The sequence below is a fragment of the Nicotiana attenuata genome, chromosome 1 (assembly GCF_001879085.1).
Source record: "Nicotiana attenuata strain UT chromosome 1, NIATTr2, whole genome shotgun sequence".
In the NCBI taxonomy this organism is placed as follows: domain Eukaryota; kingdom Viridiplantae; phylum Streptophyta; class Magnoliopsida; order Solanales; family Solanaceae; genus Nicotiana; species Nicotiana attenuata.
The window spans coordinates 63,861,401-63,886,051 of record NC_031989.1 but is presented as its reverse complement, the minus strand read 5'-3'; the positions used below and the strand labels follow the sequence as shown (position 1 = coordinate 63,886,051).

General features: G+C 36.3%; 1 protein-coding gene across 1 annotated transcript; it reads left to right on the top strand.

Annotated features, from left to right (window-relative positions):
* LOC109236765 (3-phosphoshikimate 1-carboxyvinyltransferase 1, chloroplastic-like) lies at positions 7,444-13,225 on the top strand. Its single transcript, XM_019402984.1, has 7 exons — positions 7,444-8,055; positions 9,041-9,285; positions 9,654-9,807; positions 10,947-11,161; positions 11,237-11,356; positions 12,377-12,524; positions 12,658-13,225. Exons 1-7 carry the CDS (start codon positions 7,723-7,725, stop codon positions 12,874-12,876), a joined length of 1,434 nt encoding a protein of 477 aa, XP_019258529.1. The 5' UTR covers positions 7,444-7,722; the 3' UTR covers positions 12,877-13,225.

The window sequence follows — 24,651 nt, the reverse complement described above, 5'->3', positions numbered from 1 at the left end:
ATAATTTCTCTGAAGATTGCTATGTTTTTGGAGTGTTTGTCGGTTGAGAATCTTTTTTATAAATGGAAATACAAAATTTGTGTGTTATAATTGAGTTATTTGAGTTATATTAGGAGTCTATTATGTTAATTGATTCACTTTTCGCTTAAAAACAGTGTAATCCCCTATTTCACGCCGTGAATACAGTCGAATACAATAATCTGTCCAGATGTAATCCCATGTTTCACGCCATGAATACAGTCGAATACACTCGAATACAAAAATCTGTCTAGCTGTAATCCCCTGTTTCACGCCTAGAAATGCTACTGTATTCATGAATACAGTAGCTTAAATACATCTAATACACTCTAAAAAATATGAAAATATAGCTATAGGAAGTAATATAGTAAATGGTAGCTACAACTAGCTAATAACCATTAAAACATAGTGGTTTCTGAAAGTTTCTCTTTAGTTTAAAAGCTGAGTGTGGCCCATTACAAACTTGTTTTTAGTTTTATGACCTCAAATTTGTTTTTATACATGAGAGATTTGCTTTTACACATAAGATATTTATCTTTTACACGTAAGAGATCTAAAAAAGTCACTTCCTTAATTTTAACATTGTAAAAAGTCATGAAAGCTCAATTCCTCTTTATTTACTATATTAGTTTATGTGCTTATATTAGAGGTGGCAAACAGGTTGTTGTGTTGTATTTGGGCTCGTTAAGGGGAAATTAACACTAGGTAACAACGGGAGAAATTCAAAAATAGCCGGATTTACAAGTGGTCGTTCAAATATAGCCCATTTTCAAAAGTAATCGAAATTTAGCCACTTTTCATGTAAAGATAAATCTGAGCGAAAACACTGTTCAAAACCCGAAAAATACGCCAGTATATTATGCTGGAGTTCCAGCATAAATATACTTGAACTCCAGCATATTATACTGGAATTCCAGGATAAGTATGCTGGAACTCCAGTATAATATGATGGAGTTCCAGCATAAATACACTAGAACTCCAGCATAATATACTGGAGTTCCAGCAAAGTATACCAGTCCAGTATAATATGATGTAAGTTCATACACAAGTGCTAGAATCTCCAGTATATTATGCTGTAACTTTCCGTATGTTGGAGTTCCAGCATAATATGCTGGAAGTTCATACACAGGTGCACCGAACTCCAGTATATTATGCTGGATCGGTCTCTGTTGCAGCGAAATAGTGGCTATTTTTCATTGACTTTGTAAACGCTGGCTATTTTTGAATGACCAGTCCGAAAACTGGTTAGACCGTGCTATTTTTACGGTAACAACATACGAGAGGAATTGATAAATTATTGGCCATAAATTATTTTGGCAAAAGCAGCCCCAAAAAAGTTGGCATAGTACATCCAAATTTTAAAAAACCTACTTCCTATTTATTTTCTCTCTCTATGGAAAATTATTGCATATTATGGAACAAAAATAAATTAGTGGGACGAAAGGTAAGGTTGATCTCACATCAGATAAAATCATAAGCAAAAACTAAGAGAGAAAATATGAAAAAATAGAGTTCAACTTTGTTTTTATTCTCTCTTTTTTTTTTTGGATTGAACGGGTGAGTGTGATTGGAATTTGTTGAAAACACCTAGATGAGGCGATAAAAAAAATTGAGTAAGATTAGAAGTAATTTAGACTAGCCTTAACACCAAAATCAGACCTAAAAATCCAAATATGATATGTGTATATCATGTTATATATCGTGTACATCAGTGTATATCACACTTGTATGTCGTATATATCACTTGTATGTCGTGTATATCACATGTATATCTTGTATATAACACAATTTTTTATGGACGCCTGTGTATATCACATTATATATCGTGTATATAACACAAATTTTTATGGATATACACAGATACGGTCTGTGCATGTTACCTTATATATCGTGTACATAACACAAATTTTCATGGATATAACACAGATATACATTGAATACAATGAGATATCACTAATGTACATGGAGATATACACGGGATACAATAGGGGATACACAAGTGGAGTCGTCTTGAAATTTGAGTTTCAATATAAAATGTGTTATTCAACGAAGGAAAATAAAATTTTGATATACTTCTTGATATAAACATTATTATTATGGTATACACCATGATATACAAATAATATAATTATTACTATGTTATATATATTTGGATATACAGATAAAAAATTAGAAAAATAATTTAGAAAATTTGGGAAATTTTTCGAATACTATTGAAAGAAATGAAACGTAATTTATTGCTATGAGAGAAGAGAGAGAGAGAGAGAGAGAGAGAGAGAGGGTTTTAAATATTTTTTGCTATTTTTAAGGAAAATAATTTTGATGGAGCTTATTTTTAGGATGGTAGTTGAACCATTAGAAAAGAGAGAATATATTTAGGCCTCATTTGTTTTTTTAAGATTAAAGCGTCTGAATCTGAATATCAAGATGTGTATTAAGACTAAGACATCTGAATCTGAATACACATCTGAATATATTAAGATGTGTATTAAGATCTGAATACTAAAATTTAAGACGTTTGGATTTTTAACATCTGAAGGTATAAAATTTATCTTTATTTGAAAAATAATAAACATAAAATTCAAATGAAATACTAACTAATCTAATATTCTATCAATAAAATATATAATTTTTTAAAATATGATAGTTGTTGGTGGTGATGGCTAATGGGTGAATGCCGACTAAATGCGATGGTTGGTGGTAGTTTTGAGTGATGATGGTGGTTCATGCTAGTAGCTAGTAGTGATTGGTAATGGTGGCGAATCTGATTGAGGATGGTGGTGGTGGGTGGTGATAGTTAATAATGGCGGGTGGTGGTTGTGATTGAGGAAGGTGGAGGTAGGTTATAATGATGGGCGGTGCCGGCTGTGGTTGTTGATGGTGATAGGGTGGTTAGTTGTGGTAGTTGAGGTGGATATGTGTTGATTGTGGACGAAAATGATGGTGGTCGAAGTGGTGAGGATGGTAGGTGAAGATGGTCGATAATGGTGGTGGCTATGATTGAGGATGATGGTGGCGTGGTGGTGGTGGTGGTTGAGTATGGTGGTGGTGGTGGCATGGTGGTAGTTGATAATGGTAGGCGGTGACGGCGGTTAATAATGAATATGTGATAGCATCTTAATGAAATTAAGTGTCTGTTATAGATCTTTATCATACAGACGTATTCAGACTCATTAAGTGGTTGTGAAGTAAAAAAACAAACACACTTAATGATTAAGATCTGAATAATTAAGATTCAGACTTTAAAAACAAACGCACTTAATGTCTGAGATCTGGATGATTAAGATTCAGACCTCCATTAAGTGCAAACAAATGAGGCCTTAGGCTACCATATGCCAAATTCTAAAACGTAGGCTTTTTTTGCCAATTGTTGGACCTAGTTATCATGCCATGCCAAATTCCCCTGGTTAAGATGGGTGGACTCATTAAATGGATCATTGCCCAACCCTGCCCAAAGTTTACTTGGGTTAAGATTGGATGGGTCAAGAAGAGCTAAATAATGGATTGTAACCCAACCCGCCCAAATTGACCAAAATCCTTGCAATATTCTCAATCTTAAACAACTATATATAAAATATTCTCACATATATAATAATAATTTTTATTTTATTTTTCGTAAATATCATTCTGGAAATCATTATACTCTTTCTCACATGATAATGTATATAAAATGGCACGACATCACCCTTCGTACTTTACAACTCTTCCTCACATCATAATGTATATGAATGACACGACATCACCCTTCGTGCTTTACAGTCTTCCTTACCAAGCAAATGATATCAATAAAATGACAAGGCAGGAAGTATAAATACCATCGAGTAGAGTGTTCAAACGAATATTCCAACAAATTCTCAATCACGAAATTTCTAAGCCAACAATGATTCAATAAGCCATCAAGGGCCGTATAATTCAAGTACTTCCACAAATCTCACAATTTATCAGCAACACAAGTATAGAATCCAACATCTCAAAATGTCGACCGTAGCAATGTAGTAGTGATTACGCATAGAGATGACCAAACTAGACACATCAATATATTCTCATAATTCTATCAAATTTGATCAAGTTATATTAAGCTAAGTCTTGATTTTTAAAATTTTATACTACGTTCTTAATATCGATAACTCAAGTGAGGCATGAAGCAAGGAAGTTACGTAATTTTATAAGACACAATTATAGTACAATCTACACCGAGCATGATTAACCCCGACACATACATATACGCTCGTCACCTCATATATATATCGCCCCGCATGTAGCAAACAATGACAAATAGGAGGAAAATTTTCTCAACAAAGTTAGGCAAAATACTTACCTCAATTCGGCTAACTCAACACTCACTCTAGCCATTTTTCCTTTACAAATTTGCCCCCACTCGGCTCAATCTAGCCATCAACGACTTGAATACATCACACAATGGAAGAGAAAATAATTTCAATTAATAAAGCTGTGATTTTTATTAGATTTCCTAAAAGTCAACAAAAGTCAAACCCGGCCCGCCCGGTCAAAAATCGGGTCCAAGGGTAGGTCTTGACTACCCATAGCCTCACGAGTCCAATTATGTATTTTGTTTTCAAATCCGAGTCATATTCGACTCTCAAATCCCAAATTTTCATTTTTCAAGACTTTGACAAAATCCCCAAATTTTTCCATAGATTTCTCATGGATTTGATGTTAAATCTTGTCTAAAATCATGAAATATAGTTGGAAATTGATTAAAGATACTTACCCAACGATTTGGTATGAAAATCCCCTCTCAAAATCGCCTCACCTCGAAGTTAGGGTCCAAAAATATGAAAAATGAAGCAAAAACTTGGAATTCTCTATACTTAATAGGCTGCAGATGTCGCATTTGCACATGGGGTTCACAAATGCGAACCCCGCAATCAAACATTCAATCGCAAATGCGCGGGTTTAAAATTTCTGCTGCATTCGCAAATGCGACCAGTTTGGTTGCAATTGCGATAACCGGTCCTTCGCAAAGCGGAAGAATCTTCGCAAAAGCGAATCCCTCTTCTGCAGCCCAACTTCGCAAATGCGAGGCTTATTCGCAAATTCGATGGCCGCATTTGCAACTAGGACATCGCAAATGCGAAGAAACCAGAACCAGCAACCAACAATTAAGAAAAAATTATTTCAAACCAATCAAAAACTCACCCGAGCCCTCGGGGCTCCAAACCAAATATGCACACAAGTCTAAAACACAACACGAACTCGCTCGCGCGCTCAAATCATCAAAATAACTTCTAAAACCACAAATCGGACGCCAGACCGCATGAAAATCAAAACTAAACTTCAAGAACTTCTGATCGCAACCGAGCGTCCAACCATATCAAATCAACTCCGAATGGCGCCAAATTTTGCAGACAAGTTCTATATGACAAAAAGAACCTACTCCAAGCTTCAAATCACACATCACAACCTCGAAACGACGAATCACACCTCAAGTCAAAATCAATGACTTTGAAACTTCAACTTCTACAACCGATGCCGAAACCTATCAAATCATCTCCGATTGAGCTCAAATTTTGCACGCAAGTCACATTTGTCATTACGGACCTATTCCAACTTCCGAAATCGAAATCCGACCCTGATATCAAAAAGTCCACTTCCGGTCAAACTTCCCAAAAATCAACTTTTGCCATTTCAAGACTAATTCAACTACGTACCTCCAAATTACAATCCGGATGCGCTCCTAAGTCCAAAATCACCCAACGGAGCTAACGGAACTGACGAAACTCCATTCCGAGGTCAAATGCTAAAAAGTCAAACTTGGTCAATTCTTCCAACTTAAAACTTAAATCTTGAAGTTCATTCTTCCAAATCGATTACGGATAACTTGAAAACCAACACCGAACGCAAGTTATAATACATCATGCAGAGATACTTGAGCCCTCAAGATACCGAGTGAAGTGCAGATTCCCAAAACGATCAGTCGGATCGTTACATTTTGTTTTGTTTCAACAGCAAAAAGAGTATTTTCTTTTCAGTTATGGGCCTCATATTTATCCTATATACCATGTTCGTATGGTGGCGTGATGTTCTAAGTGGCTCAAATTCTAACGTTGTTCTTGCGTGAAAAAGTAAATTAGTTTCTTTGGGATTTGTGTGAATTTTTAAAAGAATAATTGAATTCTGGAAGGAAATAGAGTCCTGAAAACATTGAGTATTTGGGGGGGGGGGGGGGGGGGGAGAGCGGCACAGGAAACATGAAAATTTGGGTGGAGGGGAGTTGAGGAGAGTAGCATAGAAATTATTTTCCTAAAAAATATTTTCGACTCTCTAACCAAATACTAGAAAAAAAAAATTCACTCATCAATTAAACATGGGGAAATAAGTGATAAATTACTCATTTTCGAGGAAAATATACACACCTTAGAAGATTTAAAGGGCAATTGCTATTCATTGGTTAGTTTGGGCAGAAATTATGAACTGATTTGAGCTAGTATAATCTATGTATATCCTATGTATATGACTAGAAAAAGTAAACAATGAATATGACGAGCGATTTGTATAAAGATCCCAAAATAAATGGGTTTAGTTGAGTTGTACCCAAACATAGCTCATTATTAAAGTAGCTCATGCCCAACTAATTAAAACCTACGCGGATTGGGCGGGTCAAATGAATTTGGGCCACGTTTGCCACGCCTATGGTTATATGTGCAATGGCTCTATGGCTTGTACTATTTTTTTTTACAACTGGTTGAAGAACAATTAATCTTAAGCACAGATCTGGAGCAGGAAACAAAAAATCAACTGGCTTCTAAAGGTAAAAATGTAATTCATCTTGGTTTGCTCATTTGTGGCTTTCTGGGGTTCAAACATACAAACATAAAGACTCCCACCTACAAATTGAGACAAGATTTAAAAAAAGGAAAAAAGAAGAAATACCACCTACCACAAAATACACACAGCTCAGAAAAGGAACTACTTACTTATCGAATATTTGAGTAACCAAACTTTTATTAACATAAATTGACTACTCTTAAAATATTTTCAACAATGAATAAGTTGATTCGTCATATGGAAAATAAAATTTCTTACTAAAATTTTCATAAAAAGGAGGTCTATATACTATTAAAATATTTATATTCATTCTATCACCAGAGATTGTAATGAGGCGACAAGTACTCATCAATGCTTAATCAGAAGTATCAGATTCTGAGTCTATCATTGCTAGGAAACAGTTTACTCCAAAATGAAACTTTCAGCACGAATTCAAATTAATCGGATCCCAACGTGAATACCTAATATCGGATTAGGATAAAAAAGGTGTGCCACAAGGTAAAGATGCTTGGTTAGGAAATTGAAAAGTTAAGGGACCAATTTTGCAAGATCACTCAAATAAATGTGCTGATTTGTGTATTAAGTCAATAGTATATGATGACCAAAAGAGCAAATGTCAAATTCACAACTACCCCCTCAAAACAAAAGTAATCCTCAACAACCCTTGATGGCTTGAAGCTAAAAAAATTCAGAGACAAAAGGTGGTTGGTGAAAGCTAGTTTGACACTGACATTGGATTAGAGGTAGGACTTATATGTGCTTAAGGCTAACGTGCACCCGGCCCCCAACCCCAGCAGTCTTCTATCTACCTACCGTCTCTACCATTTTCTTATAGTAGTTGAAAATTTCTAACTTTGAGAAAACAAGCCAAAGTTTGTTTCTAAGAACACAAAAGGAGTTGAATTGTTTGCAGCAATGGCACAGATTAGCAGCATGGGGCAAGGGATACAGACCCCTAAATTCAATTCCTATCCTCCTAAAACCCAAAAGGGTTCTCTTTTATCACATTCTATCTTCTTTGGATCAAAGAAAATAACCCAAAATTCAGCAAAATCTTTATGGGTGTCCAAGAAAGATTCAGTTTTGAGGGTGGCAAAGTCACCTTTTAGGATTTGTGCATCAGTAGCCACTGCACAGAAGCCCACCGAGATTGTGCTGCAACCTATCAAAGATATATCAGGCACTGTTAAATTGCCTGGTTCTAAATCCCTTTCCAACCGTATTCTCCTTCTTGCTGCCCTTTCTGAGGTAAAGTTGCCAACCTTTTTTTATTTCTTTTGTTTTTGAGTTTGATTGGTGGATGCTGCGTTGTGGATTGCGATATCTTTGATGGGTTGTGGACTGAATTGACTTGAAGATTTGGTCTTTTCTCTTTGGTATAGTTAGTTGAATATGCAAGTGTGTTCATGGTGTGTTTGGTCTTTTATTTGGCATTCTGGTAAACATTAAGACTGCTTTTTCTATGGAGGAAATGTTTCTCTTAGGAAATTACTTTCTTGATCATTATCTAGTGTTTGGTTGGTATAAAAATAGGTGAACTATGGTAATTGTATATGGTTTAGGGTAGGGCGTGGTCGCGTGGAGTAATGTTTTGGTGATATTTTTTGGTAGTAAAAGTTGACAACAATGTCTAAGCAGTGATTGAAACATTTAACATTAGATAAGAGTTGGGATATTTAAGAAGGAAAATGCCCATTTTGGTGGAAACAATTGAGGAAAACCTTTTGGTAATCAAATACTGTAATAAACATTTTCATTGTGAAAGGGAGCAAAGAGTTGAAAGCAGTGGCGAAGCCAGAAATGTTTCCAAGGGTGTTCAGACCTGAAAGAACTAAAAAATATTCCGGACAAAGGGTGTTCAATATACAGTTTATACATCTAAAATCACTATTTACTTATATACACAGTGTAATTTTTCGTAATATTTCGGTGAAGGGACCACCCTTTGTAAAAGGTGGCTTCGCCCCTGGTTGAAAGCACGCTTTACTCTTGGTATAGGCTGTCCTAATCAACTGGGAACTCTCTTTTCAAACTGAAGGTGACCTGAACAACTGATACAGTATAATAAACAAATAGACAACCGTCAACCTCTTTAAGCTGCATAAGATGATCATTTTATCCATGTTTCTTTGTTCTTTAATTGTCGTGTGACATTTTCATTCTTTCGTATTCTTGATATACATTAATTACAACCTTGTGCTTCCATTACATGTCACTGGCACTTGAATTTCAGGGAAGGACTGTTGTTGACAATTTACTGAGTAGTGATGACATTCATTACATGCTTGGCGCGTTGAAAACACTTGGACTTCATGTAGAAGATGACAATGAAAACCAACGAGCAATCGTGGAAGGTTGTGGTGGGCAGTTTCCTGTCGGCAAGAAGTCTGAGGAAGAAATCCAACTATTCCTTGGAAATGCAGGAACAGCAATGCGGCCATTGACGGCAGCAGTTACTGTAGCTGGTGGACATTCTAGGTATTCAAATCGTTCCTTCTCCGTACTTCTTTTGGTTTTTGTCTCTCTTTGCTTTCCTTTTTTTTTCTTTGGTTTTGTTTCTTTGTGTTTTTTGTTTCGGAGGTTGTTGCTTTTGAAGCCATTTTGATAGTCTTCATGAATTGTGTTTAGGTATTGGTGGCAAAAGTTTTTGAAATGTACATTGATAATTTAATCTGTTTTTTGTTGAGATAATGGTTGCCGCTTGGTGATTAATAGATGTCAGTTAGGTCTTCAAAGGTCATGTGTTTTACCATCTTTCAAATACTTCTTAGTGGAACTTGCTTCTTTTTTCGGTCTAGAAAATGTTACCTCAAGTAGTAACTCCGTGAATAATTTATGTTCTACAGATATGTACTTGATGGAGTTCCTAGGATGAGAGAGAGACCGATTGGTGATTTGGTTGATGGTCTCAAGCAGCTTGGCGCAGAGGTTGACTGTTTCCTTGGTACAAATTGTCCCCCAGTTCGGATAGTCAGCAAGGGAGGTCTTCCTGGAGGGAAGGTGAGGATGATAATTTTGTTATGTCCACATGTATAATGTTAGTAAATGATATCCTGTTGTCTTAAACTGTAGGAATGGTACTATTCAAATAATGAATTAACTTGTAAAAGCAATGATATTTGCTTGAAAGTTAAATACCGAAAGATGCCTCTCATGACTCATCAGTTGGATACAATGAGTTACCGATGTATTTAGATACAGTTTTCCCTGTCTGTCTTGCGGGGACTTCTATTATTTCTATTGTATCATATCTCAATTTTATGATGTTCCTATACCAAAAATAGATCTAATTAGTATACTGTATACTATCATGAAATAAATAGGGGGGAGTCTTTAAGCTCAATATTCGAATTAATATTGTTTGAACACTTCTATTTATTTATTTGAATTTAAATTATGTGGATTGCCTCATCTAAAAACTTAATGTGATAGAGAGATGACACTTGTATTTATTAAATATTTAATTGTCTTAACTTGCTTTCTCACATACAACCTGATTTTTTTTCTTGGCCAAGCACATGGGAAATACTTTTTTCAGAATGAGTGACGGTAAGACTTGAACCCAAAACCTCATTCTAATATTGAATTATGTGAACAGCCTCACCTGAAAAGCTTAAGCTACAAGAGAGGGGACACTTCTATTTCATTTAATTGTGTCTTAACAAATACATTTTCTTTCCATCTGAGTTTTCATTTTCTTTCGTTTTGTTTTTATTTTGTAGAACTACTGAACATTTAAGTCTAGGAACAAGCATGTACTCTCTCCCTCTCACCATAGTGTAGATTTCTTTATATTCAAGCATGTTATCAAGCTTGTATTGATAACAAACAAGGCAACTCCAGTTTCTATCCACTTAACAAGAAGTCCTAAACGCGAAAGGCAGAGTGTAAAAACTTTCAAGTAACTTGTGGTCCCCCTTTATTTTGGCTTTGTTTCCTCCAAAAGTCTCTTGCCCCCTCCATTTGATCTCTTTCACATCCCTTGCTGCTGCTACTAAATTAAAGATAGATTCTGCAATCGTTTCTTAACATCATATTGATGAATCATAATTCATATCTTGTCTGTGGTTCACTACTCAGATATAATATTACCAGCTTACTTAGTTCTTGCTAAGTTACACTCCCTTTATATTTACCAGGTAAAACTCTCTGGATCTATTAGCAGCCAATACCTGACTGCTTTGCTGATGGCTGCTCCTCTGGCTCTTGGAGATGTGGAGATTGAAATAATTGACAAACTAATTTCTGTACCTTATGTTGAAATGACACTGAAGTTGATGGAGCGATTTGGTGTCTCTGTGGAGCACACTAGTAGCTGGGATAAATTCTTGGTTCGAGGAGGTCAGAAGTACAAGTAAGTCAGTTTTCATTCTGTGTCGATAATACGTTCCACGGACCGATGAAACTAACAATTACACAAATATCATAGGTCTCCTGGAAAAGCATATGTTGAAGGAGATGCCTCAAGTGCTAGCTACTTTTTGGCGGGTGCAGCTGTCACAGGTGGAACTGTCACTATAGGGGTCGAAATGGAATTCCGGAAGTTGCAGTAACTTTGTTACGTCATTTGGGATGTGTGTGCAAAATTTCAGGTCATTTAGACGTGGTTTGGTTGGGTTTTTGATCAAAAGCGGAATTCAGAAGATTTTAGAAAGTTTGGCTTGAATCCAACGTGTTTTGAATGATTTGATGTTGTTTGAAGTGTTTTGAAGATTGGAACAAGTTTGAATAAGGTATTACGATATGTTTGTGCCTTTGGTTGAGGTCCTTGGGGCTTCGGGGTGATTTGGGATGGTTAACGGAGAAGTTTGGACTTTGTTGCAGCTGCTGAATTTGCTGCTTCTGGTATTTTTTGCACCTGCGGATTGGGGACCGCAGGTGCGGCGCCGCATAAGCGGAGATTTGGTCGTAGAATCGGAAAAGGGCTTGAGGGGCAGGAACCGGCATAAGCGGCTAAGAGGACCGCATCTACGGAGTCGCAGATGCGGAAAATGGATCGCAGATGCGGTTTGCGGCTTGTAAGTGATTTCCGCAGAAGCGGATGAATGACCGCCAATGCGGTACCACAGAAGAGAGTATTGTGCCGCAGATGCGAAATGTCTGGGCAGAAGATGTAAATTGTGTCCTTNTGGAAGCTGAGGAGAAAAGTAAAAAAGAAAAACATCGTTTAATATTAACCATTTTGCTCAATTTAGGTTGCTGAATTTCTTGAATTGAAATTTAAAATGCCTCCATGAAACACGGAACTGTCAGATAGTGTTCTTGTTGAGTCGGCAATGTGCTATATTACATGGACCTGGGTATGGGTGGGTATCAGATGTAGTAGTGTATCCTTAACTTTTAGGCTCGATCGAGTATCATGTTTCTTCATATTAGGAGTAGTGTTTGCCGAGTCTCAATATCTTTCTAGTGGGAAGTAGGTGTATATAGTTTCTCATTGATGTATATGGGAAATCAGAAACAACAGTAAATATTGAACTGTTTGAAGACCTTACGAGAATAAAGAATTTTGTTGGAATGAATTGTGGGGTCATAAAGCATGGGTTAAAATGTTGCGGATTTTCATTTGAGCTGAGCATTTTTGTGATATTCTTTTCCTCACTTTCTTTCTTTATTGTGCTATACTTTTTACATACTCCTCTTTTCTCTGGTCAGTTGCTAGCTGGAGAGTTAAGGAAACTGAGCGGATGATTGCCATATGTACAGAACTTCGGAAGGTAAGCTTCTTAGCTGGTTTCATGGCATTTGCAGCTAACAAGCCTAGTGTAATCTTGAAGAAGTTCTCTTTGAAATTTCACTCCATCAATTATTTTGTTTTTCTTACTCTTGACATTTTGGATGAAATTTCAGTTGGGTGCAACAGTTGTAGAAGGGTCAGACTACTGCATAATCACCCCGCCAGAAAAGTTAAACGTAACGGAAATTGATACATATGATGATCACAGAATGGCCATGGCTTTCTCTCTTGCTGCTTGTGCTGATGTTCCAGTCACCATTAAGGACCCCGGTTGTACTCGCAAAACCTTCCCCAACTATTTTGACGTTCTCCAGCAGTACTCCAAGCATTAAACCACTTTCTATTTAAGTAATTATTTTTAACAAGAGAGACTGTACCAGTTTGGCAACCAAAATGCTGCCCATACCGGAAGAGAAAAAGCTTAGATCCAAGATTTCAACGCCTTTTCATTTGTCGTGTTGAAGTTGTGATCATTGTATTTGTTGAAGCTGAGTTTCTTTTCTTCTGTCTAGAGGACATGTATACTATAGAGTTAAGATGAACTAGCATGGTGCAGTATAAGAGGTAAGTACTATTTTGAACATGAGGGACACAATACCTTTATCTTTATGTGGAATTATTCTCTGTATTAAAAATCGATTGACTTAAAATGAGAATGTGTGATTCAGTAATTTTTCTCCAGCTACAGAGTAGAGAGACTATATAGCTAGCCTTGTGATGCTACTTCATTATATGCACTAAACTTTCTGTGGTGTTCCTAAGATGCTCTGCTGCTAACAAAATTAGTATAACAACTAGAAGATTATTGATGAAAAATGAATTTTAGATATTGTAAAATAAAGTTGAACAAAAATAAGAGAGATAAACAAGAGATGTAGAGAAGCTTTTAATCAAAGTATATGTAATGTTATTAACTTGAATTGCTTTAGTTTTTGTTTCATGGGAGTATTAATTAGAATTTAGAAGCTTAAATTCTTGATTTCTGATGCATATCAAGAAAATGAAAAATTGACATGTAATATTCTAATGGATTTCTTGATTTTTTTTTCTTCTTGTATTTTTTTGAGAAAATGACACTGTATAGCCGCTCTCAAAATAATAGTCGAAAAAATATATATTTTTTGTATATATATACATTCTGTATGTTATATACAAAACTTATACACTTTCTCGACTACAAATATAAATAATTTCTGACAATGGGTTAAAATGATAATACACTGTTTTTTTCGGGAAGAGGCAAGTCCAAAAGAAACTAGAAGGCCCTCTTCGTTTTTCTGGCAAAGGAAATCTAGGATCTTAACAAACGAAGACACTTAATTTTGACTTTTCGTTGTTGTCCATTTAGATGTTGATATGGGTTGAGACAATCTAGGATCTCTTCCAATTTTTGACAACTACTTGTTTAATTAGTTATATCTATCATCTAATACTTCTTTCGTTTAATTTTATATGACATTGTTTAACTAGACATAGAGTTTAAGATATTAATTTGACTTATATAATATATTTGTAATGATAAAAGAAGACGTTAAACAAAGGAAGAAAATATTACATCACAGTTATAGCATAATAATATAAGTAGATGAATTTCAATTCTGAAAAGTCGTATAAAAATAGAATTGTGGTTAGACATATTGAAATATTTCAAACTAATATATAATAGCATGAAACTCAAGATTTTTCGGAAGACTCAAAGATTGTTCCATGAGTCGAGGTGAGATCCAAATCTGTTCACGAGAATAATAATAATAAGGTAGGCACATGATCGCAATTTGAATTGACAATTCATAGAGTTTTCTCAAATTTATTTCTCTAATTATATTCTCCTTTTTAAATCGCAACAGCTATATAGAAAATCATAATGTGTTGATGAATAAAAAAATTTATAAACGAAGAAGAATCATAGCGTAGAATCGAATATTTTTTCAGTAAAATAGTTTAATTAACAAAAAATATATTTACGTTTGATTAGAATCATATCCTAAATAAGAGTGGTAAGGCACGAAATTACAACCACCAATGGCAAATCTAAATCTCAAGAACTCCAAGATTAAGACTTGTACTTGTAATAAGCTATTAAATATTGGGAACAAAAATAAATAAAATAAGTATAAGCAGAAAGAACCGCCAAGTCCATGTGAACAAGTTGCCAAACAAGTAAGGCAACCATGTCCCAACTATTGTTTCTTTATAATCTGGCATCATGTTCCATGCTTTCCTAGTTATTATTTTCAGTACACTTTAAATAAAATAATAAACTTTGGAAAATTATTAAACTAGTCACCTCCCTCACTGTTTCTTTTTTTTTTTTTTTTTTTTTTTTAAAATCTTCGCACCGCCCATATATCTCTGCATCACAAGTATTTACTATAAAAAAGATTCTATTATCTCAAATTAAGGTCCCCAATTAGGATAATATTTTCTCGAAAAGATACATTAAACTCATAGTCCGTAGTATGACAGAGTTAGTATTTTATAAACTTCACGAGGATCAATCCGAATGCGTCAAGGGTGTTACAAGAACTTTTTTTGATCAATTCATGTAACTAAGAGAATTTTATGACCAGAGGTGATTGAATTAAATGATAAGCGACTTACCTTGAAATTCAGAAATTTGGAGTTTGAGTCATGTTTAGAGATATGCGTAGGAAGTCATTATTAATTAATTTTTTGGAATTCGGGCTAAATATTTATCGACTATATGATAATATCTCATGATGATTCTAGCGTCATGAGAAGAAGAAAGGGGCTTCGTGTACATAAAAAAATGGATATATTGTTATGATGAGAAGCAAGTTGCTTTTCTTTGATTTCCTTTTTCGAGCAGGAAAGAAAATGAAAATGGACCTCAGATAATAATTGTGATTGATTTGAGAATCTTACGCGGCAAAGCGAACTCTTCTATTATACTGCATTTTCTCTAACAACCCCTGAGCCATCGTTAGGAAAGTGAAGGAGATTGGTTTGCATAGGGGGAAGCTATGTTGGCCCAAGGGTGGTCACCTTTCATCGAAAAATTATATTACGTATAAGGTAAAATATTGTTTGTTATTGATTAAAAATAGATTTTGAACACCTTTGCATAGCCCAGTAACAATATTGAATTTTCTGGCTTCGTCACTGATTTGCATACTATAGTATAGGAAATATATGCATCATATATGATGATTGTTTTCACTATTATTAAGAAAGTCAAAGAGGCAATGTAGTATATTTAATTACTAGCCTTTTGAATTTTCTTCGGTCAACGTCACTGTTCTTACTTTTTAGGCAAAAAAAAAAAAGCTTTAAGTTGAAGGAAGAGTAGAGTTAGGTGTTGGTAATTTTAATTTAGTGAGGCTAATAATAATGGACATACAAATTCACATGATAGCTGGCCTAACAAACTTTACAACATAAGCCACTGAATATAAGGGAAAGACATGTTATGTTTCTTGCCTTGCTTTCAAGGTTGCCTTATTACCAGCAAACTAATGTGAACTTTCACATGACTCTGTCTCCTTTTGGGGCATTTTGCATTAACTCAAACACCTCATCCTCTATTTTAAACCTCCACCACTCTAGGGAAGATGCAAAGTATGGATACTTACCACATTTAACTTGATAAAATGGGAGTTTTGGTGCAAATGTATAGAGTTGTTGTATGAACAAGAGGTTATCAGTTCAGGCCGTAAAAATAATTTATAACAAAATGTATTATAAGATTGCATATATATATAGATTCGTTGTGATCTGATCCTTCATCCAACCTTGTGTATTACTGTATTAGAAAGAGATTAGACTCAATTACTGACTTAAATCTTTGGTCTATTTTTACCTACTCACGAAAATTAAGAAATAAAGAAAGAAAAGAAACAATATATGCAAGGAAAATGAGGAGATGTAAAAAAAAATGAATATTTAGTTTGTGATGTTCTAATATTCATTATTTAAACAAGTTGTTCCAATCTCATCAAAAGTCTTCCCTTCCCCTATTTAGTGGCTTACCCCTCCCTCTAAATAACTTTATAAAATTGTTGTTGAGAGGAACTTGTTTTGTTGTGGATTGTACTCGTGCAAAATTGGAGGGCTATTGCCTCTAATCTTTTTCTTCCTTTTTTTCATTGCATTTTTAGAGAACAAAAGCCATGTGGAAGGAAGCGAGAAATCAATATTTGACAAGAAACCTTTATTTGTCCTTATCAATGGGTCCCGAAAAAAGCACTAGTGGGAAGCATTTAGTCACTCATTTGATACATTCTTTTTCCATGTTTCAATAAATCGGATAGTGAACGAAAACCTTTTTTACATTTAGAGAAAAAATGAAAAGTTTGTTTTTCTATAATTGATTGTTGAACTAACATCTAAGGGGCATATGTCTCATTAACTAGAGCAGTACATCGGTACACGCTTATTGAAAAAAAAAAAAAACAACTTACAAAGAAAAGTGTATTATAAAATTATAGCTATATAAGCCAAGAAATATAGATAAAACTTTATACTTTATCAAGTTGTATTCACGTCTATCTTATTGATGTCTTTTGTAGAATCAGAAACACCGTATATATAGTGTACAATTTACATGCGAGTTACAAAATATTAAAGGAGTGTAATAAACATATTCATGTATAATCCAAAATGGTTCATGGATGAGTTGTTGGACATTCACAAATTCAGTGTATTCATAACACTCCCCCTTGAATGTTCCTAGATAATGTGCCTCGTTAAAACCTTACTAAAAAAAACCCGGTGGGAAAAAGCCTAGTGAAGGAAAAAAGAGTATACATATCTTGTAATACGCATTGAGTGTTGCCTCGTTAAAAACCTTATCAGGAAAATCCAATTGGGACAAAACTTTGGTTAAGGGAAAAAGAGTACAACGCGTATTATACTCCCCTTGATGAAACTTTATTTGATATCTCGGATACGACGCATTCCAATCTCATGTCTCAGCTTCTCAAATGTTGATGTTGGCAATGACTTAGTGAATAAATCTGCTAAATTGTCACTTGAACGGATTTGTTGAACATCTATCTCACCATTTTGCTGAAGATCGTGTGTGAAAAAGAACTTTGGTAAAATGTGCTTTGTTCTGTCTCCTTTGATATATCCTCCTTTAAGTTGAGCTATGCGAGCAGCATTATCTTCATACTATATCGTTGAAATCTTCGTTTTTAAAGAAAGACCACACAGTTGTTAAGTGTGTTGAGTCACGGATCTCAACCAGATACACTCTCGACTAGCCTCATGAATAGCTATTATCTCTGCATGATTGGAACAAAGTTTATATTGTTGAACGCCATGAAATAGTTGTACCTCCACAAGTAAATAGATAGCCTGTTTGAAATCGGACTTTATGTGGATCGGACAAATAACATGCATCTGCATAACCAGTCATTTGTGAATCGGATTCAAAAGAATAAAATAATCCCATATCAATAGTCCCTCGGGGGTATCTTAAAATAAGCAGTGTCTTGTTGTTGGAAAGGAACTAAATCTTGTTAATAAACTTACTGCAAAAGTTATATTTGGTCGAGTATTATTGCAAGATACATTAGTGCGCCAATTGCACTAAGATATGGAGTTTAATCACCAAGAAGATCTCCATCATTTTCATGAGGTCGAAATGTATCTTTATTTATATCAAGTGATCTCACAACCATCAAGGTACTCAATGGATGTGCTTTATCCATATAAATGCTTTAGGATCTTCTCGGTATAAGTTGATTGATGGACAAAAATTCCATCTTTCATATGCTCAATTTGTAGACCAAGACAAAATTTTATCTTTCCAAGATCTTTCATTTCAAACTCTTTCTTCAAACAGTTTACTGCTTTTGGAAGCTCCTTGGGAGTTCCAATGATATTTACATCATCAACATACACAGCGATTATAACAAATTCTGATCCAGACCATTTTATAAAGACACAAGGACAAACTGGATCATTCTTATACCCTTCTTTTAGCAAGTACTCACTCAAGCGATTATACCATATTCGCCCTGATTGTTTCAATCCATATAAGGATTTTTGAAGCTTTATTAAATAAGTTTTCCGTAAACCTTTATAAGCTTCAGGCACTTTAAACCCTTCAGGAATTTTCATATAAATTTCGTTGTCTAATGTGCCATACAAATAGGCTGTGACAACATCTACCGGACGCATATCAAGTTTTTCATAGACTGCCAGATTTATAAGATACCTAAAGGTGATTGCATCTACCATAGGAGAATATGTCTCCATATAATCAATGTCAGGCCTTTGCGATTTGTGCCACAAGTCGTGCTTTATATCTAACGACTTTATTTTTATCATTTCATTTTCGCACAAAAATCCATTTATATCCCACTAGCTTTATTCCTTCAGGTGTTCGAACTATACGTCCGAATACTTCACGTTTTTTAAGTGAAGTTAATTCTGCCTAGATAGCATCATTCCATTTTTGCGAATCATTTCTCTGTCTACATTCATCAACAGATCTTGGTTCAAGATCCCCATCTTGCTATATTATCTCAACAACAATATTATAAGCTTATTTCGATTCCACCTTTTTCCCGTAGAGACATAACTTATTGAGATATCTTCATTCTTATTATTTTCAGGTACCTGGACCTCCTTTGAGATCTTATCGTTTGTTATGTCACGGGGCTCTTTTTGAGCAATTGCCTCCATATTATGATCTCCTTGATCATTTGCTCCTTTTCGCTTTCGAGGAATTTTATCGTTGGAACCAATTGGTCTACCACGTTTCAAGCGTGGCTTAGACTCATTTGTATTTATAGATTGTCCAACCGGGACATCAATTTGAATAGGAGCATTAGCCGCTGAAATATGTGACTTATGCACCCTTGGTAGGTTAGTGAATGCATCTGATAGTTGATTTGCAATATTTTACAAATAAATTATCTTTTGAACCTCGTGTTCATATTTATTTGTTTGAGGGTCTAAAGTGATAATGCATTCCGATCTATCTCTTTTTGCAATTGCTTATTTTCTTCCCCTAATATTGGGTATACTGATTCATCAAAATGACAATCATCAAATCTTGCCGTAAATAAATCTCCAGTCATAGGTTCCAAATATTTTATAATAGAAGGAGATTCATACCCAACATATATCCCCAATCTTCTTTGGGGTCCCATCTTTGTGCGTTGTGGTAGAGCAATTGGAATATATACTCCACATCCAAATATTCTAAGATGGAAAATATTTGGCTTCTGACCAAAAGCCAATTGTATTAGGGAGACTTTATGATAACTTGTAGGTCTAATCTACACAAGAGCTGTTGCATGCAAAATAGCATGGCCCCATATCGAAATGGGAAGTTTTGTTCTCATAAGCATTGGTCTAGCAATTAATTGGAAGCGTTTGATCAATGATTCCGCTAGACCATTTTGAGTATGAGCATAAGCAACTGGATGCTCAATTGTTATCCCAATTGATATGCAATAATCATTAAAGGCCTAATTGAGCTAGTAACCTCGCAAAGGCCAAATTGTGGGTTGATAACAAGCACACATGTGACCATCTTGTAGATGCATCTATCAAATCATATAATATCTGAATGGTCCACAGGGAGGGTGTATTGGCCCACATATATCACCCTGTATACGTTCCAAAAATGCAGGAGATTCAACTCCAACTTTAATTACTGATGGTCTAATAATCATTTGCCTTGAGAACATGCAACACAAGAGAATTCTTTAGTTTGAAGAATCTTATGGTTCTTCAGTGAATGACCATGTGAATTCTCAATTATTTTGCGCATCATATTATAACCGGTATGGCTCAACCGGTCATGCTAAATAATAAAATCATTAGTAAACTCCTTGTTTACTATGGCATGTGATTCGACTACACTAATACTAGTGTAGTATAATCCGGAGGAAAATGCGGGAATGGAGCTGATCCAGTGGGGCGGGCTTCATGACTTTTCACTAAAAGGGCATTATGTTGTTCAGCCACCATAAGGCATGAAAGTACTCAGGATATTTCTTAAATCCCTTTTTACGGTATTGTTGTTGTAACACCATATTTGAGGCATGAAAAGTGGAAAGAATCTTTTCCAACATGTCCTTGCCATTCATAGATTCCCCACATAATTTTAGTTGGAAAATTATTCTATATACCGAAGAATTATGTTCACTTATGATCTTATAATCTTGTAGCTGTAAGTGCATCCACTAACGACGAGCTCTTGGCAATCTTTTAGGTGGTCATATCGTTCCTTCAAACTAGTCCATAATTGAAATGGATCTTTCAAGATTAAATATTCACTTTTTAACCCTTCATCGAGATGATGGCGAAGGAAAATCGTGGCTTTCGCCTTATCCTGACTTGATGCTCCATTTCCTTCTTTAATATGTCACCAAGACCTTTAGCGTCAAGGTGAATTTCAGCATCAAGTACCCATGGCAAATAATTATTTCCAAATATGCCAAGTGCCACAAATTCAAGCTTTGACAAATTCGACATAATAAAAACTATCATAGAAAATAAGTGAATTAGAATGATAAGAATTATTACCAATGCATACCATTTATAGTTATAGGGTAGTATACTAAATCGTAAAATTAAGAGAACATGTGTTGTTACTTCATTATGTATCATAGTAAATTAATGCATAATCTTTAATTATACTATGTATACTAAATGCAATCGTATAATTACTAAGTTTAATTAATAAAGCATCATTTATGTCGATTACTTAGTCTACTAAAATATAAAACATTGTAAGATAAACTAATACGATAATTTCCTCACCCATGTGCAAGTTTTACAAAAAATTTGAAATAGAAAATGAAGAAACAAGTATTAATTCATTAGCATATATAGTCATGGTTACATGGAGAGAGAAAAGAAATCATCTTTATTCTAACTAATATGCTAATTCTTTATATTAAGTATTTAACAGATGATTGTATACTTTATCTTTACCAAAGACTAAATTAGGATCAGATAGACATTAGTGGAACATACATTCAAAATTGAAACTGGCACAAAATCAAAGTTAATAGCCTTCTACCGTATAGCTTTGTCACGACCCGGATTTTCCACCGTCGGGACCTGATAATACCTAACTTTTCGGATACTAAGCAAGCCAACGATTAAAGATTTAATACGCTAACCCTTGACCAAATCAGTAAATAACAATAATTAAACCAAAACAGATTAAAGAGTGCAGAATTTCATAATAACCCAAGTGCTTATACACAACTACCCAGAAACTGGGGTCACAATTAACGAACTTCTAAGAGTCACTACAAATACTGGCTGAAAAAAACTACAACTGTCTTTGAATTAAAAGAAACAGTAACTAGAATAACTGGAAGGGGATTCCAGGGTGTGCGAACGCCGACATATCTACCTTGGGGCTCCTGTGGGTCTGAAAGCAGCAATGCAACTCGGGTCAACACGGCCAGTACCGAAGGATAACTCTTCGATCTCAACTGACTAACCTGCCGATCTAAAATGGCTACCGGCTCTTCCTCGTAAGTCAAATCCTTGTCCAACTGGACAGTGCTGAAATCTAACACGTGGGATGGATCGCCGTGATACTTCCGAAGTATGGACACATGGAATACTGGATGCACCGTTGATAAGCCTGGTGGAAACGCAAGTCTGTCGGCCACCTCACCCACTCGATCAAGAATCTCAAAAGGCCCGATGAACCTAGGGCTTAACTTGCCCTTCTTCCCAAACCGCATCACACGCTTCATGGGCGACACCCGAAGCAACACCCTCTCTCCGACCATGAATGCCACGTCACGAACCTTACGGTGGGCATAACTCTTCTGCCTGGACTGAGCTGTACTAAGTCTATCCTGAATGATCTTAACCTTATCCAAGGCATCCTACACTAAATATGTACCCAATAACCGAGCCTCTCCCGGCTCACACCACCCAACCGGCGATCGACACCGTCTACCATATAACGCCTCATAGGGAGCCATCTGGATGCTCGACTGATAGTTGTTGTTGTAGGCAAACTCCGCTAACGGCAAGAACTGAACCCAAGAACCTCCAAAGTCAATAACACGGGCGCGGAGCATATCCTCCAAGATCTGAATAGTACGCTCGGACTGTCCGTCCATCTGAGGATGAAATGATGTGCTCAACTCGACTCGAGTACCCAACTCACGTTGTACTACCCTCCAGAAATGCAAAGTAAACTGTGTACCTCGATCAGAAATGATAGACATGGGCACACCATGAAGACAAACAATCTCACGGATATAAATCTCTGCCAACCACTCCGAAGAATAGGAAACTACCACAGGAATGAAATGCGCTGACTTGGTCAGCCTATCCATAATAACCCAAATCGCATCGAACTTCCTTTGAGTCCGTGGGAGTCCAACAACGAAATCCATGATGATACGCTCCCATTTCCACTCAGGAATCTCTATCTTTTGAAGCAAACCACCAGGCCTCTGATGCTCGTACTTTACTTGCTGACAATTCAGGCACCGAGCTACATATGCTACTATATCCTTCTTTATTCTCCTCTACCAGTAATGTTTCCGCAAGTCCTGATACATCTTGGCGGCGCCAGGATGAATAGAATACCGGGAACTGTGGGCCTCCTCTAGAATCAACTCACGAAGTCCATCCACATTAGGCACACAAACACGACCCTGCATCCTCAAAACTCTATCATCTCCAACTGTAACCTGCTTGGCATCACCGTGCCGCAATGTGACCTTAAGGAAAAGCAAATGAGGGTCATCATACTGCTGATCCCTGATACGCTCAAACAAGGAAGATCGAGCAACTGTGCAAGCTAAAACACGACTGGGCTCAGAAACATCCAACCTCATGAACTGATTGGCTAAGGCCTGAACATCTAATGCAAGCGGTCTCTCACCGACTGGAATGTACGCAAGGCTGCCCATGATGGCTGACTTCCTACTCAAAGCATAGGCCACCAATTGGCCTTCCCGAGATGATACAAGATGGTGATATCATAGTCTTTCAATAGCTCCAACCACCTTCTTTACCTGAAATTGAGCTCCTTCTGCTTGAAAAAATACTGCAAATTCTTATGATCCGTGAACACCTCACACGACACGCCATATAAATAGTGCCTCCAAATCTTCAGCGCGTGAACAATGGTTTCCAGCTCCAAGTCATGAACTTGATAATTCTTCTCATGAATCTTCAGCTGCCGTGGAGGATATGCAATAACCTTGCCACCCTGCATCAATACTGCACCGAGTCCAATACGAGATGCATCACAATATATTGTATAGGGCCCTGAACCTGTGGGCAACACCGGCACCGTAGTCAAAGCTATCTTGAGCTTCTAAAAGCTCGCCTCACACTCATCCGACCATCTGAACGGGGCACTCTTCTGGGTCAACCTGGTCATCGAGGCTGCTATAGATGAAAACCCCTCCACAAACCGACGGTAATAACCCGCCAATCCCAAGAAACTCTGGATCTATGTAGATGATGTAGGTCTAGGCCAATTCTTAACGGCCTCAATCTTCTTAGGATCCACCTGAATACCCTCTGCTGATACAATGTGACCCAAGAAAGCAACTGAACTCAACCAAAACTCATATTTTGAAAAACTTAGCATATAACTGGCTGTCTCTCAGAGTCTGAAGAACGATCCGAAGATGTTGCTCATGCTCCTCTCGGCTGCGGGAGTAGATCAAGATATCATAAATAAACACTCACAAAGGAATCTAGATAGGGCTTGAACACTCGGTTCATCAAATCCATAAATGTTGCTGGGGCATTTGTCAGCCCGAATGACATCACTAGAAACTCATAATGCCCATACCGAGTTCGAAAAGTTGTCTTAGGGACGTCGGATGCCCTAATCCTCAACTGATGGTAGCTAGATCTCAAATCAATCTTCGAAAACACTTTAGCACCCTGAAACTGATCAAATAAGTCATAATCCTCGGCAATGGATACTTGTTCTTGATGGTGACTTTGTTCAGCTGCCGATAGTCTATGCACATCCTCATCGACCCATCCTTCTTCTTTACAAATAACACCGGCGCACCCTTGGGCGAGACACTAGGTCTAATAAAGCCCTTATCAAGCAAATCTTGCAACTGCTCCTTCAATTCTTTCAACTCTGGCGGGGCCATGCGGTATGGCGGAATAGA